At 38.6% G+C, this 18,205-nt stretch overlaps 1 protein-coding gene across 1 annotated transcript in view; it reads left to right on the plus strand.

Moving 5' to 3' along the window:
- Nucleotides 1-18,205, plus strand: part of PLCG2 (phospholipase C, gamma 2 (phosphatidylinositol-specific)) — a 58,521-nt gene that overhangs the window by 21,641 nt on the left and 18,675 nt on the right. Inside the window, 15 exon segments of the mRNA XM_009332299.1 lie at nt 2,586-2,670; nt 3,439-3,522; nt 4,984-5,027; nt 6,219-6,291; nt 7,330-7,410; nt 7,413-7,433; nt 7,608-7,726; nt 9,117-9,202; nt 10,167-10,287; nt 11,782-11,950; nt 13,837-13,941; nt 14,155-14,244; nt 15,234-15,412; nt 16,251-16,451; nt 17,755-17,874. Coding sequence (XP_009330574.1) covers nt 2,586-2,670; nt 3,439-3,522; nt 4,984-5,027; nt 6,219-6,291; nt 7,330-7,410; nt 7,413-7,433; nt 7,608-7,726; nt 9,117-9,202; nt 10,167-10,287; nt 11,782-11,950; nt 13,837-13,941; nt 14,155-14,244; nt 15,234-15,412; nt 16,251-16,451; nt 17,755-17,874 — 1,578 coding nt within the window.

Below are 18,205 nucleotides of genomic sequence, written 5' to 3' on the forward strand. Positions count from 1 at the left end.
TTTGAAAAACTAGCCCTGCAATGGGGATATGTTGGCGGGGATCATGAAGCAAAAGCAAATGTTAGGATAGAGAAGCTGTGGCTGACAGTATATGTCTGCTGAAGAGGTTTCATTTGTTGTTTCATCACTACAAAGCAGCCTGGTTAGCATCAAGGGGACTTGCACTGTGGAGAGGGCAGTTTTTCGTTCTCTTGATAGATGATTCATGCTTTTAGAAAAATTCAGGAAAGGAGTTTGAACTGAGTTTCATTGTGTTTAGTGTTGCAGTTTCTAGGGAGGTTAATTGTAAAGGTTAGGCTTCCAGGCAAGTCCTGTTTCACAGGTTGATTTTTTTCTTTTTCCAGTGGTAATGAAGTCCCAGCTCTTTGTTTTGGCTTGCACTTGTCTGGCCAGAGGAAATTGCTTGTGCTTGGTGTTTAGGGTACAAATGGAGTGCTCGTTCTTGCTCCTAAAAGAAGTGTTTTTTTCCAGAGGTCTGGCGACAAGGCGGAAAGCCAGGAATTTCCTGAGTTCTAATCTGGCTTTGGCATGGACTTTGGCTAAGTTCCTTCTTGCTTTCTCTCTACACAATGGAGATGAGAATATCTCACAGGGTAGCTGTTTGAATGGACGCTGTAGAAGTGTTACTTTCGTCTAGGTGCTAATTGTTTTTGTTGCTTTCAGATGACTGTTCTGACCCTGTGTTTGCAGAGAGTTAATGGCTTATGAATTGCACTGTAGGTCAAGACAGAGTACCTTAGCCTTGTTTTCTCAGGTACTGTTGGTATTGCATTAATGTTTTGTGGGCATTGGCAGTAGGACCCATGGATGTTGTGCCTGCTTCTCATGATTCTTCCCTGCTTCCTTTTGCTGCCATCGATTCCTCTCATCTTCCACTCTAGGACTTGTCCCTGTGCCTTTCTCATGTCCCACTGTAAAGCTGTGTCTTTCTCACTGAGACCTCATATCAGTTCCTATCCAGAGTACCCAGTGTTTGAGACTCTGTCCTAGAACATGCAACCTAATTTCCGTTCTTTGCTATCCAAAGACAAGTTGAGTAGCAGGTGACTGAAATGGGGCTGCAGGAGACGGCTGAGTTGGTGTACCAGCTTGGTGCTGCTGAATGGATGAAGTCTCACTCTACCACCTCTCCGTGCTGCTAATGAGGCGTTCCAGCCCCTTTTCTTATTGTGGCTATGACGCTGATCTGGGCACGAGGTGAGCTGGGTGACCTCATGAAGCCAGTGGAAAACTTGTTCTATGTCTGTCTTGGCCACATAGTTTTCTGCTCACCTAGCAAGTTGAATCAGGTTAGCAGAAGGTTTGAAGAGCATCACAGCTGGCCTGTGGAAGCAGTGGGACCATAGCAACAGGAGAACAGAGTGGGGCACAAGGAGAGGAGTTGGGGTTGCTTCTTGTAACAGCAGTGAGCTGTTAGATTGGCTCATCTGTACCTATTGCACATTTAAAGTGTTTGGACACCCAGCTCCTTTAGAAATCACTTCTCTCTCTGTTCATACAGGAGCTATAGTGGCATTCCCCTACCTCCTATTTCCATTTTGATGATAGGTATAGTAAATATTGTGAGCTGCTCTGAGCTTGCAGTGAAGGATGCTATGGCAGTGGCACCTAGGACACTAGAATAAAATCTGAGGTTGATGAGAAAACTGGAAGATGTGAAGAAAATTGAGGTTTTCAAAATAAGCTATTCACAGATTTGTTTCTAATACAAGGTCTTCCTTCAACAAAAGAAGTTTGACGTATACATCGTACATGATTTGATGTATGGCCAGAAGGTGTTGCAGTGATTAATAAATTTAGCTTTGTATATAAGTATTGCTTAAATACTTGGTGTATATAAGCACTGTGTTGTTTAAAATCTGAAATAAGTATGTCTTATTTGAAAGGTCTTGCTGTTATCTAGAAAACTTTGTTTTTTGAAGTGTTGCTGGTATATCACTGGACATTCTGAAACCCTGTAAAAAGGGTCAGCAGGTCTGTGTAAATGGACCTGAAAGGCAATCCTCTCTGGGAAGACTTGGTTGTGAGAGAAGGATGAAGTTATGTTCAGATGTTGCAGAAGGGGAGAGTCTTGCTGCTGTGAATCAATTTTACCATCCAAGTGAATAACAGCTGGAGAAAAAGGTTATAATGGTAATGAAAACTGGAGCTTTTTATTTTCTGTTTCTGCTCATGTTTGGTATATCCTTGTGTCTGTATTCCAGTTTCAGTGGGACTGGAACAATGGAAGAAAGGCTGCAGTTCATCTGACCATGTGTAAACATCTACATTTGAGCTGATCATCTAGATCTGATTAATTGTTGATGGAGAGAAATGGGTGTCTCTGCAGCATGGCTCTTTTCATCCTGATATGGATGCCCACATTAATTGAAATGCCTATTTCTCCCCTCTAACTAGAAAACATCTCTAGCTTGCTTACATGTAGGTGTTATGTTTATAGAAGTTTACAGTTATGCAAGATGAGCCCTACCCAAAATGTTTCAATAGTCACATTTTTGTGTTGATAGAAAATATATTAGTAGCTGACTAGATACAGCAGAACTGTGGAGTTTTTGCTATATTTTTTTTTCTTCTTTTTTTCCCAGTATCAGTCTTAGAGAGTTGAAAACTGTTCTTCCCCAAGTAAACTTCAAAGTGAGCAGCATGAAGTTCTTGAAGGATAAATTTGTGGTAATTACCTGATAACTTATCTGTTTGGTATTATCTGATAAGTGTTGTTATTTCTTTTCAGGATACTGCCCGTATTTTTGCTTCTTACCATGTACAGTTAAATAAATTATATGGGTTAATTTCTCAGCTTGGCTTTGCCTATCTAAGGCTATAAGAAAATATAGACATAAATGTTCCTTCTTTTCATTGTAGGGTTGACCAAAGCCAACATTGGGTTTTGAGCTCCGGTGCTGATACTGTGCAAGTGCACAGGAAAATGTTTTATGTTTAAGATAAAATTCATATATAAGAAAAAGAAATTTTTTTGCAATATGATCAAGTAATAACCTCTTCACTCCAACTTTTGCTAATATTAATAACTTCTGAAGGTCGTTTCCATTCCTACAGGAATTTTAAATATCCCCACCTTTTCCTGCTTTCCAACTCTCCACCCTTAAAGCATACATTCTTGCTTCTGTTGCTCCAGCTAACAATGACTAAATGAGGCACTACTTCACTCTCGGTAACATAGTGGAAATGGAGTCAAGGTACAAAATGCAAGGCCAAAGATGTGGGCTAGGAGCACTATGTCACAAACCAAGAATCATTACTTGTTTGTATTCTTAAAAAAATAAATAAATAAAAAAAAATCCCAAGTGGTTAAAACAAATGAAGTTGGAGTAGAACAGAATGCGTGAGAGCGTGGCGGCTGGAGTAACAGTAACTTGTTTGCTGTGCAAATGCAGTTCGGGGAATTCTAAATTCACTGTGTGCTACTTTCTATTGTAGGAAATAGGCGCTCACAAGGAAGAGCTTAGTTTTGAACAATTTCATTTGTTCTACAAGAAAATCATGTTTGAACAACAGAAATCGGTAAGCTTTTTCATAAGTAGTCTTCATACTGTTGAACTGTGTGATCAGAGTAAAGAGTGAATGCTGATTTTTTTGTTTTGTTTCTGTTTGTTACTAATTTTCTTTTTTCCCCATTCTTGTAACAGAAAAAGAGTATAGTACTGTACTTGATGTGTAGATAACAGTCACCATCAGCAATTGGCTTAAGAAGATGAATAAGTCATTCATGTTGCTTCTTGTGTGTTGGTAATAGAGATATACACAGATATAATGGGGTTTCTGGGAAGAACTTTTCTTGTGAGTTTGTTCAGGATGTAGAATGTCTTTTCATTAGGCTTGGCTGATCTCTTTACTGATAGGAGCAAGGTTTTTCCGTACTTGCATGAATCTTTTATCGCTAAGAACATTCTGTAAATCATGGGGATGTATCCTGAGCGTCAAATAACAGCTATTCTCATCGTCTCTCATGCTTGGAGATTACCGGTGGTGAGTCCATTACAAGACATGGATCAGACAGTCCTTGGGAGGCATGAATGCAGTGGAATTACATTTTAGCTAATTTATATGAGCAACTGCTTGACTACTGTTTCCACGTATTCATTGCACAGATTCGTGAAGCTGGTGGAAACTGCATACATTTAGTGACTCTGAGAGTTAGAAACCCTTTAAAGCTGTGTGAAAACACATAATTTGAAATTACTTGCATAAATATCTTTGACGTGCTTATTGTTGATTCAACTTGCAGTTGCTAAAATAGAAGCTTCGATAGTCGAAGTCAGTGCTGTTTCTTTTGGCAATAGAGCTTTCTTGTGCTGTTTAAAAGTGATGCTGAAATTATTGTGAAGTAATATAGAATCTCCATTTACTGACAGGGTTTTAGTTTTGGCCATGAAAGTCTAGGTAATTAGCTTGAGCAGAAAGTTGAAGAGTAAAACACAGAATAAGGAGGCTTTCTGACTTCCTTAAACTCTTGTTGTTGCCCTTTATGGATCATTTCAAAGAAACTCCTCAGTTTGCTCAACAACTGCTTTTGGTCAGGTGGTAAGTTTCATGCAATCTGTAACTATGCTGTACCAAGCTGGAAGCAATTTAGGTTTTATGTTCAGATGAATAAATGTGATGGATGATATGTAATTCCAGTTTTTCTGGGATATCAAACAATAAAAGCTCCCCAGAAACGTCACTGATTGTGTGCATAAGGTGCCTTATCAATAGCAAGTTTTTTGCCTGAGAATTGCATGTTCACACTGAAAGGCCTGAAGAGCAGTTGCCAGCCTTGGCAGTATGTTTTTTCTTATGCGTTTAATTCAAAATGTGTCTTGCCAACTTGTATGCAGCTTCTCTAGAGCAGAAATGCATATATTTCCCCTTCCCAAATCAATGGACATTATTAGATGGAATTAGATAGAAAATTGCATATTCTTTTATTATTTATCTTTTCCCCCTTTTTGTGTTTTTTTTGTTTGTTTTTTTTGTTTTAAGATTCTTGATGAATTCAAAAAGGATTCCTCTGTGTTCATTCTTGGGTGAGACTCTTCATTTGTATTATCTTTCCACATTTCCATATGGTTGTAGTGCTGCAGGATTGTTTTTTAATTACATCACTGTTTTTTTTTTTTGTTCTGATGCTTTAGTAAGTGAAAAGAAATGATACATCTTTTTGCATTCAGAAAGGTGAATTCATCATGGAAATAAGTCCTGAATATAATTTGATAAATGTTTTTTACCTTCTGACTGCCAAAATGGTATGGACTTGAACAAGCAAATTTGCTACCCTCTGATTTTACTAAGAGCTGAACAGAACTATTGAAGGACAATTTGATAGAGAAATTTTAACTTCAGTCTGGAGAGTGGTGTGGTGCACAGGCTTTGCCTAGACTTCAGCAGAATGCTGATAGTAACAGTTTCTGCATCTTTCACTTGATGGACTTGCAAATTTAAGGAAGATGTGTACAGCATGAAAAGGGAGGTCACAGGCATTGCTAACATTTTGACTGTGAATTAAACCAGTTTATCTTGGTTTTGAGTATTACACTAACAAATTAAGGAAGTTACTTAAGTTTGCCCTAAGTGTATTGCGTATTTCCTTAGCCCTTGGTCATGTCATATGAGTTAAACTTTGTGAGACTGCTTAAAAGCACAGATTTATCAAGGATGGGTAGGTTATAAATACCTTATTGGTACCAGATGATGCGGCATTTGTGTTCTACAAAAGAGAAAGTAGTTGTGCCACTTTTTCTTGGTGCAGCTGCATCTTGCCTCCTTTTTCAGGAGGTTTTGATCTGTCACAGTAGATCATCTGAGTAATACATGGAAGGAGTTATTTGTGGAAATGTGGCTCTATGATAATTTAAAAGAACAGTGTCTCTGTATGCCTCAACTAAGCTTAACGACACCCCTGTCAAGTGAATGCTCCTCATTTGCTACAAAGCAATGAGCAGAGATTTGGTACTTTTCCCAGTGAATCACTATGAAAAATACATCAGGAATCCAGGAGGCTTTATTTAAAGGCTCAAAATACAGTAATTGGATAATACACTATTACAAGCCTAACCAAAATGCCATTGAAGTTATAAAAAGTTTCTTGGTGGTGGCAGCACATTTATACTGTAAATCCAAGATACAAATCCATATCATTTTTTGCTATAACATCTGATGACACTTGCTCTGTTAATTCTTTATCTTCACTTTCCCTTTTTTTTTTTTTTTTTAAAAAGAAATACTGACCGTCCAGATGCTTCAGCAGTTCATCTCCATGACTTTCAGAGATTCCTGCTACATGAGCAGCAGGTGGGAAGGTTGCAGAAATTTTGAGTTATTTTTCTTGAGGTTGTCTCACAGAATTCTATGCTCATTAAAAAGAAATGTGGTGTGTCATAGAATATGATTGATGTCAGCTATGATACTAGGCCTTGGAAAGATTTCTCCTTATTTGTTGCCATTGAAGTTCACAAGAACTATTATTTTTCATCTATATAAAGACTTGGAAGGTGCACCAGAGGATGAGAGGGTGGACAAAGTAAATAAGGTTTTAACAGCTCTCCATTTAGTCATGTAGATGAACAGACAAGGTTAGAAATAAACACTGGATGTATGTCAAAGATGATAGCCTGGCCTAGTTACAGCTGTTGCAGCTAGGTACATCTGGGGTAATGCCTTGGCCGTGGCCCCATTTTAGCAGCTCTTACGTAAAAAGCTGAGCCAACTGCCTGCATTCGAGTCAAAGGTAATTTTCTGTTGAATGGAGCCAGTTTGGTGACCCATACCAGCAAGCAGATAAGGATGGAGGCAGGGATTGGAACCGTGTATTCATGGTCTTCTATAATGTTATTTAGCACAGACACCATGGGAAAAAAATTGTGCGATATTTGCTAGGCGCTGCTAAGCTCCAAGTTTGCAAATGCGATTGAAAAGTGAGACCTACACTTCCTGTATAAGCTTGCTACTTTCTTTTTCTCCCTATTTCACTGTGTTAGAAGAACGTTCAGATTGCACTTAGAAATGAGAGAGATTATAGTTAAGGCATATCCTTCTAGGAGGCCAGCTTTTTTCTGTGTGTGTGCATGCATATTGTGTACATATGTAGCATGTATCTTTTGGGCCTCAAATCTATATAAAGGTATTTAGATGAAGATCTTTTTTTCCCTCCTTAGACATCATAGAGGAAACTCTTAAGATATGTGGGTACAATAAAATATATTGGCAGTAAACTAGCCAGATGAGAGAGAAATAAATCACATCTGTAGGTCTCTCTGTTCCTTATTTGATTTTATATAGAATAACACCACTTCTAAAGTTTTTTTCCTACTGTATTCTTGTTATCTGAAGGAATCTTGGGCACAAGATCTCAGTAAAGTCCGAGAACGAATGACAAAGTTTATTGATGACACTATGAGAGAAACTGCTGAAAACCCTTCCTCTTTGTTGATGAGGTAAGATAATGATACTTTCTAATAGTTCCTCGTGGACTTTTTTTCTCTCACTGCTAGCTCCTAGTTTGTTAATTGGATGGCAGATCCTCTAGGCTTCTCTTGCTACATTGCTGGGTTTCTTTTAGTCTTGTATGGTAAACACATTTAAATTCAGTCTCCCTCTTTGTATTGTAGTTCCTCACTTACCTTTTTGCAAAAGAAAACAGTATTTGGGATGAGAAATATGATTCAATAGATGCGCAAGACATGAATAATCCTTTGTCCCACTACTGGATTTCTTCCTCTCATAACACGTAAGTTACCAAAAGTCCCATTGTCTATCCCTGTTCAAACAGACATAGCATGTGTTAGAAGAAAGTAATACTTCTAAATTATACCAGGAATATACTGCATGGATGTGTGAAGCCTTCCTAAAGTGTGATGTAAATGTGGCAAATACAGTTTGTGGGACTCCTTTTCCCCTTCTCTTAAGATCTTAGAGGTTTTGAGATATAATTGAGCTTAGCTGCCAGAAAACCCAAACCCTGAACCCTGTTACAAAAATAAAAAGCAGCCTTGAGTTGAAACTGTTGCAGCCTCTCTGCTTTCAGAAATTAAAGTTATTGAAGGAGCTTCTATTTTTTCCAAGCACCAACAGCCTCGTTGAGCTAGTGTCAGCATTAATTGTACCTACGTTCAACATAAGAATGCCACGAGGACCCCACTTGTCCTGTGGGAAAATCCCATGCTGTTAGTGTGATCTGAAGGGCAGTGGATTTGTTGCCTTGGGAAAGGAGGCAGTGATGTGCACTATTGATAGATATTCTGACAGTTTACAGTGTCACAAAGTGGAAAAGATTAGGTCCTGAGCAGGAAACGAATATGGAGACCTGAAATGAGCACATCTGATGTTCAGGACTGGGCTATTCGTGGTCTTTGCCTGGATGACAAGGATTAGAGCAGACAGAGGTGCTTAAGGCAGAGGAGGAGTGCAGTTTGCCATCCATACTCTTCTTTATTATTTTGAGTTTATTTTACAACCAGAATTTTGAAGGCTGGGGGACTGTATTTTTGTTGTTACTGGTTTTTAGAATTTTATGCTTAGTGACTTAGCTGCTGATTTCTGTAGTTTGTGTCTAACCAGCCCTTTTCCTTGACAATCTGTGGTATGCAAGCTTTTTAGCCCAAGTATAAACCTATGTGATGATGAGTTTGAACTGTCTTCAAATGAAGGGGATTTGCTCATCTAGCATTGCAATGAAAAGAAGTGTAAAGAGAGGGAGGAGAGGTGGACAAATAAAATATTGCAGGGAATGACATAAAGTGGATATGGATATAGCTTATAGGTGTATTTTGATGTATAGGGTGTGGTATCACTCAAAATAGCCTTCACATCCCTCCAACATGATTATGCCTCAGCATGATGAGGTTTAGGTATGTTTCAAAGCTCCTGATTTGCTCTCCAGAAAATTGTCAGTTAGAGTTGGTTGATGTTTAGATTGAGCCTTTAACCTCCTATGATTTGGTCCATTCAAAAATCTGACAGCGGATACAATCACGTAATGAGTAGCATTGCAAGTAAAAAAAAAAAAAAAAAAAACAACCAATATACATTCTCCGTGACAGGAGAAAAAATGTCGCCGAGTGAGTGGGAAATGGTTGAAACTCACTGCCTGTCTTTTACAATTTCCTTTTACTCCTTAGATATCTGACAGGAGACCAGCTTCGAAGTGAGTCCTCCACAGAAGCTTACATCAGGTGCCTTAGAATGGGATGTCGATGTATTGAGTGTGAGTAAAGAGTTCGTGGAGTGGTTTGTAACATGCTGTCCATATAAGTAGAGTTTCCCCTGTTTACCAAGAAAGAAAAAAGAACTGAAATCAAGAACTAGTTTGTTTTCTGAAGTTAGTCATATTAAAAACACTGATTCCCTAAATTTGTTTTTGTTATGCCTCATTATTGCCCCATTCACTTGCTCTGATCCTTGTTACCACGGAATTTTAAGAAGGTCTTTCTAAATCTCATCTCACTGTACACCAAAAATTCAATCTTGGATCTACTATATGAAAGCGTAGGATTTAAACTGGAATTACTTGTGTAGCATAGATAGATAGATAGTTTATTTGCCTTTGTTGTAATACAGACAAGCCTAAAGCACACAGGTTTTTGTAATTTGGTGCCATTGCCATCCTGTTTAACTTGCTTGTAAGTCAGTTGATGTCTTTGTGCATTTGTTCTCCACTAACTGTGTATGTGTCTTCATGCCTGTGCTTGTGTACCTTATCAAAAAGTTTGACTTCAATTTCATGTTATTTCACCAGTTACTTCATAAAAGTAGTTGCGACTGCCTGTTCAATTTGGCTAATGCAAAATGTATCTCAAATAAGAGTTTCAGGGTTAAAATGAACAAGAGATAAGCTGTCAACTTGCTACTTGTTGGAGTGTATTTATCCCTGGAAAATTATTGTAAACTAGTAGACTGACAATATAGCTGCCTGAATTCCTTATTTCCAGATTCCCACATGATAATGCTTTGGGAAAATTTTATATTGTATTGTATTTGTATTGCTCTTACTTAAGTGAACTTAGTTTCCTCTGTGAGAGAGATAAATTCATCTAATAGAATATTTTATTAGAACATGAAAGTCTATGACTCAGTATGTGGAACACTGAAGATTTGGATGTGTTCTTTCTACTCGAGTTATTTAAGTAACTGCTTGGTCTCTCCCTTTTTCCACTGCTTGTCTTTCCTAGTGGATTGCTGGGATGGTCCTGATGGGAAACCCATCATTTACCACGGATGGACACGGACAACAAAGATCAAATTTGATGATGTAGTACAGGCGATCAAAGATCATGCCTTTGTTGCATCTGAGTAAGCTTTGATTTATTTTTTTTAAACCTGTTTTCATAAGCTTAGACCTTCCTGAACTTATTTTCTCTGTAACCTAGAGCAAAAAGTAATAGGGTAATAATGACATTCAAGTAGTCTTCATTATTGCCTAATGTAGGTCTTTAATAGATCCAGTTTTGAGGAAAAGTCCCATTACATAACAATTTGCTGCTAAGGAAGATAGTGAGTACCCTAAAGTGGTTCCCGTCTCCTTACTTGGGTCTTCTTTTATTAAATTGAAGTGTGAAACTTCAAATGCTGAATAGTCTGTCTTAATTTAAAAAAAAATAAAATACTACAAGTGACAAGCAATATGTCTATCAGGTGATGTTCATGTTATAGGGGAGGTCTCAGCTGAGAAGATGTAGAATTCATAGCATGCCTCCTGAACTGATAACATGGATTTAAATCTGCATCTCTGCTCTGCCCTTCTATAACTTGTGCTGAGATGTCCTTAGCATGAAAAATATTGCCCCAAAATTGGGAAAGAGATAGGGCTGTCACTGTCGTCTGTTTTTCCACTTTACCGACTGGACATAGAGAAGCATTATTTTCTCATGTGGGACGGTGTCTGCACAGGCATATTGTGTTAATGACAACCATAATACATGATGCATTATGGTTTCAGACCATCATTACCGTGAATGCAGTGTGATGCTTTACCTACTTGCATTAAGGGATAGGCTACCCAGAAGGAATATCGAAGTAGTTCCTGGATATGCAGGGACAAAATTAGAAAAGCCAAAGCTCATGCAGAGATGAAATTGCTGAGGGATGTGAAGGACAGCAAGAAAGACTTCTACAGGTACAATTGCAACAAAAGGAAGATTAAGAAAAATGTGAGCCTGTTGCTGAATTGGACAGGAGACTTAGGGACTGGAGAAGACTGAAGTACTCCATGCTTTCTCTGCCTGTTTTCAGTCTTGCTGGAGCACGTGATATCCAAGGGGAAGCTGGCAGAGCTAAGTTTGTTTAGCTTCGAGAAGAGGTTAATGAGGGAGTCTGGTTGCTGACTTCCCCTACCTAGTGGATGTTTATAGAGAAGATGGAGCCAGACTCTTCTCAGAGTGCATGAGAAGGAAAACAGACACAATTTTGAGGAGAAACAAATTTTCACATAATGGTGCTTTAGCACTGAAACTGTGCCCAAAGAGCTTGGAAAGTATCTTTATCCTTGCAGATATTCAAATCTTGGCTGGACAAAGCTCTGAGCAACCTGATCTAAGCTAGGAATTGGGCCTTCCCAAAGAAGGGGTTTGGACTAGATGGCCTCCAGAGGTCTCTTCTGACCTTAACGATTCTATGATTGCACATCTGTTGTTATCTGTTGTGTGTCTATCTCTATTCCTTTTGTCTTCTTGTTTGCTTTAAATATTTTCTTTGATCTGGGGCATGAGGGAGGCTGCTGTTTTCCTTGCCTTGCCAGCTGTAGCAAAAAGAAATTGTTTTCATTCACCTTTGTTTTCTCCATCAAAGATACCCAGTCATTCTGTCAATTGAAGAGCACTGTAGTGTGGAGCAGCAGCGACACATGGCCAAAGTGTTCAAGGAGGTATTTGGGGATCAGCTTTTAATGAAGCCTATTGAAGCCAGTGCAGATCAGCTACCATCACCAACCCAGCTGAAAGAAAAAATCATCATCAAGGTAGGCTTGCTTTGTGTGCTCATAGATAAAACAGGAAAACAAGAGCAGGAGCCAGAAATACTACTTTGGGCTTCACAGCTTAGCTGTTAGTTTCTGTTGAGAGACAAGAAACCGCTGGCTTGAAGTGTGTACTAGTAACATTTTGCAATATTGTATGGAGTTCTGTATCACTATGTATTAAAGTGCTCGCTATTGGTTTTCTTTGCAGTCAGCGTTGCTAGTTCAAGTGCCAGATGGAATGTCAGCTCTTTTCTAAAGGTCTTCCAGCTCCTGAAATGCCACTTTTAAATTTCAGCAAGGGTTCACTGCTGCAGATGCTCGTCATAGACTTCTTACACAATGTGGCCTGCTTAAAAATGCTAAAAGCATGTTCGTGAATAGAAAGTTAGATTAGTGTTACTAACTTTTTTTTTTTTTTAAAGAATGCCTCTTATTCAAGTGAAACCCAAAGCACTTGCAGGCTGCACACTTAAGTTGTCAGGATTGCTTGCAAACTGCAAAAATTGATGGGCGTTTACTAACTCAGTGTGATTTACATATGCAATTTAGTGAGCCACTTGTGAAACACGGAGGTGCTCCTATTAGAAGGCAGTCACTGTTAGAGTGTCTTACCTTCTGGGCAATACAGATGCTTTACTTGCTACTGTTGTGCAACAACATGAGGCAGATAACTGCAAGAAGACTTCTCAGATTGAAACTGCAGTAGAACTTTTTGAAAGGCAAAATTAGGTGGAGAATCTGGGGGCTGCTCATGATCTCTTTAGTAAAATAATAATTACTTTTATCCATGCTTCAGTTTTCCAGCTCTTGTAACAGTACTGCATCCTATGTATTAAACTTCTGAACAGAAGAAATAAGGGTAGATAGTTATAAGCATACAGCTCTTGAATGTAAGACTGGAAATAATAGCACCCCACTATAAGGTGCAAAAGTTCTGTGCTTAAGTTTTTGGTTTTTTTTTCCGTCCAAACTGTCTGTTGTTACTTGCAGAGCATAGAGGGGAGTTGCATAGGCACGTGAATAATAACATGACAGATCTGATTTAAAGGGAATGACAAACTACTGTGAGTCTGCACAAGAGAACATCCATATCACTCTGTCCTGTCTAAAAGAGCATTAAAGAGTCTTTAAATAGATCAGCACCTGCCAGTGAGCTAGTCGTGTTATTTGGCTTTTGTTTGGAAAATGTTGTCAGTAAACAGTTAGAGGCAACTCCTACTTTAGGGGCCTGTGGGATTTTTCAGATAAGCCTGTCAAATTGAAATCTACCTACAGTAGGCTATGCAGAACTGAATGTAGTTGAGAACTACTAGATAGGAGACGATTAATCCCATCATTAACTGCAGTTAAGTATTTGATGTTACCCTTGGCCCCTTGAGCCACTGTTTTTTGTGAGCACTCTCAAGAAAGCAGAACTTATCCCCTCTTTTCATAAAAGATTTCCCTTCTGCTCATTTTTCTTGTAGAAGAGTGAATTCCCCATTCATTTTAACACTTTATCGTTTTGTTTTGTTTTTTGTTCCTTATGTCTTGCTCTCTGCAGAGGGATTCTTCTTTTATCCTTCTTTCTTGGTATGTGTCACTTCATGTTTTCTGTCCTCTAAAGAATGGTGAGCTCTTATCAAACTAGTTGTTTCTTCATTGCTTGAATGATACCTCTACTAAATTTTTAACCTTTATTATGAGATTTAAATTTTAAAGAAAGAAATTCCAGCCCTGTTGCATAAAGCCTTGTGGAACAGCTGTTGTTATGGTAATGACAGAAGGAGGCTGTGCAATGGAGGGAAATACTTGCAGTAATACTGAGTGTGCTGAAATACTATGACCAATTTTATATATGATTCTGTGTGAATGTATGAATGTGGTGGGGTATTTTTGTTTTTAAGCACAAAAAACTGGGGCCAAAGGGAGACATTGATGTGAACTTGGAAGACAAGAAAGAAGAAAAAAAGCAACAAGGAGAACTTTACATGTGGGACACAATAGAACAGGTATAATTTATGTGACATTCTCTACAGTTTGTTTCTAGGTTGTGTAATACTGGAAATTTACATGAATTTTTTCAGTATTTGTGTAATATTGTCAGTTGAACAGATGTGAATGAGAGGAAGAAGGTATTTTGTTTATTGTTATACCTTGTTTTGAAATTGTGATTAGTGAGTTTTCCTGTCTTGTTAATGGTTTTAATATCTCTTAACTTTCAGAAATGGACTCGGCACTACTGTGCTATTGCTGATGAAAAGCTTTCATTCAGCGATGATATAGAACAGAATGCTGATGAAGACTCATCAAAGGTGATGGCTATGTTTTGTTGTTTAAGCATGTTCTTTTTATTCTCTCAGATTATTTCAGTGTCTATAGATGCGTATTTTGTATGCCGATGTTGAAATTGGAGAGGATCTGTGTCAGATAACAAGTGTGTCTGGAGATACAAAACTTTAAAAAGGGTCTTTGCCAAGGTATTCCATATTTTTAATAAAATAACTTTTTCCCTTGGCTAATTGAGGACTTGCAAAGAGGAGTACAAAGACAATGAAATACAATTTTGGTACTTAAATGCTAATGCTGATGCATGCACTGACAATCAAAGTCGTTATATGCCTTTGGCTAACTATTATTGCTATTCTCAAACTAGACAGTATGATGAACTAATGTTTCATTGTGTTAGTAATACAGCACACCTCTTACACAGTGTGGGTTGTTCTTTTCACATTTGCAAAGTGTTTGTCACAGGTGAGCATGTATTACTTGGCTGTTGTGCATGGTAAAGCAGAAACATGAGGCTCAGTAAGGGTTGCAATAGCAGTCATGTTCAGCGTGGTTTCTTGTTCTGACCTTTCGGGTTTCTGTGCGCGCTCTTTTGTTGCTAACATGTATGTGCATGGTTCAGAGATGTCTCTGCACATGCAGAACATTTTACCCATTCACCTAGATGTTAATGTCAGTAAAATAATTAATGTGTAAGGAAGAAAGCTGTGAATTAGTAGTAGGGTGTTTTGCCTTGAAAATATAAATCGGTGTTTGCATTGCTGCCTTCTTTCACTTTCTGTTGATTACGTATTTGAATAAGGCTGAAGTTGATCACTGCTCCAAAGAAATGGCTTGACTGGGGAGGAGAGTCCAGGGTTACTATAAAGGTGATTGGCTTGTTTGTGGAAGGATGGTTCAGGGCTAGGAAGAGCTGAAATCCTGAAATAGTAGATTGTTATATCAATAACAAGTACTTTGTTTCGAAATCATAAAATTAGAAATGCACTATAAAAATTCTTATTTTCTGGTCTAGGAGGTGAAACGTACTGAACTGCACTTAAAAGAGAAATGGTTCCATGGTAAAATGAAAGAGGGGAGAACAACTGCTGAGAAACTGCTCCAGGAATATTGTGCTGAAATGGGTGGCAAGGATGGGACATTTCTAGTTAGGGAAAGTGAGGCTTTCCCTAATGATTGCACCTTGTCATTCTGGTATGGTGATTGTCATAAAAATTTTATGTGGGTTTTGTTTTGTTTATGGCATTGCACAAAAATGTGTGTATTTTTCAAGTATGCATTTATAGCTGAGAGGAAATAGGAATAAGGAGTTGCTATAATTACTAGAATGTTACTGATGGGTTTGTGAAAGACTACTTTCTAAATTAAACTTCAGTGTAGCATAGTGCATCTTGGCAGAGTAGGCTTTATTTGAAGTGTTACAGTTGTCAAGAGAGAACTGTCTGGTTTGATCCTCCACCCTCCCACCTTTTGTAGTGCTCTGGCATGATATAAGATTTGTTATTTCCTCAATGAGTGGGCCAAAATTTGGTCTTTTAATTTAGGGATAAATTACTGGTTTCTACACTGAAAAGGTAGTCTCATGAGTGTACCTTTATTAGCAGAGATTGATCTTTTCAATGAAAGGATCCTCTAGAGGGAAAATAATAAAGAATTTTTCAGGGGTTTTTTTGTTTGTTTGTTTTGGTAGTCTGTTTTTTTTTTTTTCCTTCTGGTTGGGACATTATGAGGAATAGTGTATCAGATGGATTTTTGACCCAGAGAGCTGTCAGAGCAAATTTTGCAGGGAGTAAATGTATGCCAGATTTTAAACCATTGTGGATTGAAAATTATTATTTTCAGCCCTGTAATCTTACTTGTCAGGATTTTTTTTTTGCTGTTCTTACTTCAGTTGTTTTATGAGATGATACAGATTTCTTGCCTCTTCGCAAGCTCACCAAGTAGTTGACCAGGAACGGGTGAGGAAACGCTTCAAAAGAAGAAAACCTGTTATAAAACCTTTCTTTTCCTTATGCCCTCTTCCTTTCTCCAGGAGGTCAGGTAGAGTCCAGCACTGCCGGATCCGTTCTTCAAGTGATGGGGACACTGTGAAATACTACCTGACGGACAACCTCACTTTTGATAGCATCTATGATCTCATTCAACACTACAAGGAGGCCCACTTGCGATGTGCTGAATTTGAGCTGCGTCTGACTGATGCTGTGCCTAATCCCAGCCCTCATGAGACTAAAGAGTACGTACAGCAGAAGGCAAGCACCAGCATTGTTATGTCAGTGTCCTTTGCATTTTTTTAGATGGTCTCAGATTTTTGCATAGAAAATTCCCTGGATTCAGGAGCACACCTGGGTGTTGCTTGTCCGCGGATGTCATAGGAATAGGCTTCCCTGAAAGATGCTGAGTAAGATCACTGACTTTGTGAGAACCTGGTACAACAGAGAGCAGTCACTGGGAAAGCAATTTACTAGCAGCAACTAGGAAAATCAGTGAGAACTGTAATGCTGTGGAAGTGTGCCAATTCCTTCTTTCTCTGCTCAGTGTTTTACAACACCCAGCGGGTTGGATTAGCTATTTAGTAGTTGGCTGTGGTCTGCCAGCTAAGTGGTCATGGTCTGTGCCATCTGGAAACTCTATTACTGGGACAGTGAGCCCAAACAGTTACGTTTTCCTAATCCCGCCCTCCACCTCACCCCTGTCAGAGTTGATTAGACTGACTTCACCCCATGCTGATAGGAAGTAGTATAGCTTGGTGTTTATATCCAGCTGGTATTTGCCTGATGTAGATCCTGGGCCGAGCTTGCTCTTGTTTGCCGGCAGAACACTGTAATCACTGCCCTTTGTTCTGTTTTCTTTGCAGTGAGGAAAAAGTAAATCTCCTTTGCATGTGAAGTATTGATCTGTGACTTTAAACTTCTTTTTTTGTGTGTCCCTCCCTCCCTCAGGGTCTAGGAGTCACTGACCACCTGTAGATAACTTTGGAAGCCAGTGAGAGGGGAGGGTAGAGTTTAAGGGTTAGGCTTTCCTGCCTTTCTGTATAAGGTGGAGATGTACTGCCAGTACAAGAGGCCACAGCTTCACTGACGGCACATTAGATCCAAGATAGGTCCATCCCTACAGTGAAAGATAAAATCAAGCTCTGAATAAAAGAATTCAAATGCCTGGTGTTTTTCTTTTGTCTGTGTTTGGGCTTTTCCTTAAATCTACTGTGTCAAAACTGAATAAACTACTGAAAACGGAATGGCAGACTAAAAGCAGGATCCAGTGCCTTTGTTTCAGGAAGAAATGCAGATTTATGTTTTTTGATTTCAGACAGACAAGGTATTCTGATATATTCTTGATGCTTTCATCCAAAATAAGCTGCTGTGTTACAGTGTTTTGTAATGAGCTGCTGTCATAGGTGGCAAGATGGGGAAAATCTAATGCATAATTTTTTTTGTAATGTTTGAAACTATTGTTAATAACATTGCCTGTTATTCTTACTGAATGATATTTGACAAGCTTTGTAATCCTTTGTCCATTTTGATTTTTAACTGTTGTAGTTGGTACTATAGCAACTTGAGTCGTGGAGAGGCAGAGGACATGCTGATGCGAATTCCTCGAGATGGAGCCTTTCTGATTAGAAAGAGAGATGAGCCTGATTCATTTGCCATGACTTTCAGGTAAGAAAAGACAGATATGACTACATTACCTAGTAGTCCAACAATGTTCTGTTTTTTCTCATTTAAAAAATACTGTGGTCTTTTTAGAGTCATAAAAGTCTTGCTTTCAAACTTTGAGTAATTAGCATGGTTGATTTGAGCAGCAGGTCCACGTATGACAACGTGTACAAGAGTTAATTTGTGACTGGACTAAACCTTTATGCTTTTATAAAGAATATTTGGGCACTGACTGTCCCTTTCTTCCCATGCAGAACTGTGCATGGTCCTTCTTCACTTCCTTGACACTCCTTACTACAGGGTGTTATTTTGAAGTTTTCTTTGGTGCTGGTTC

The sequence above is a fragment of the Pygoscelis adeliae genome, unplaced genomic scaffold (genome assembly GCF_000699105.1).
Source record: "Pygoscelis adeliae isolate BGI_AS28 unplaced genomic scaffold, ASM69910v1 Scaffold18, whole genome shotgun sequence".
Classification (NCBI taxonomy): domain Eukaryota; kingdom Metazoa; phylum Chordata; class Aves; order Sphenisciformes; family Spheniscidae; genus Pygoscelis; species Pygoscelis adeliae.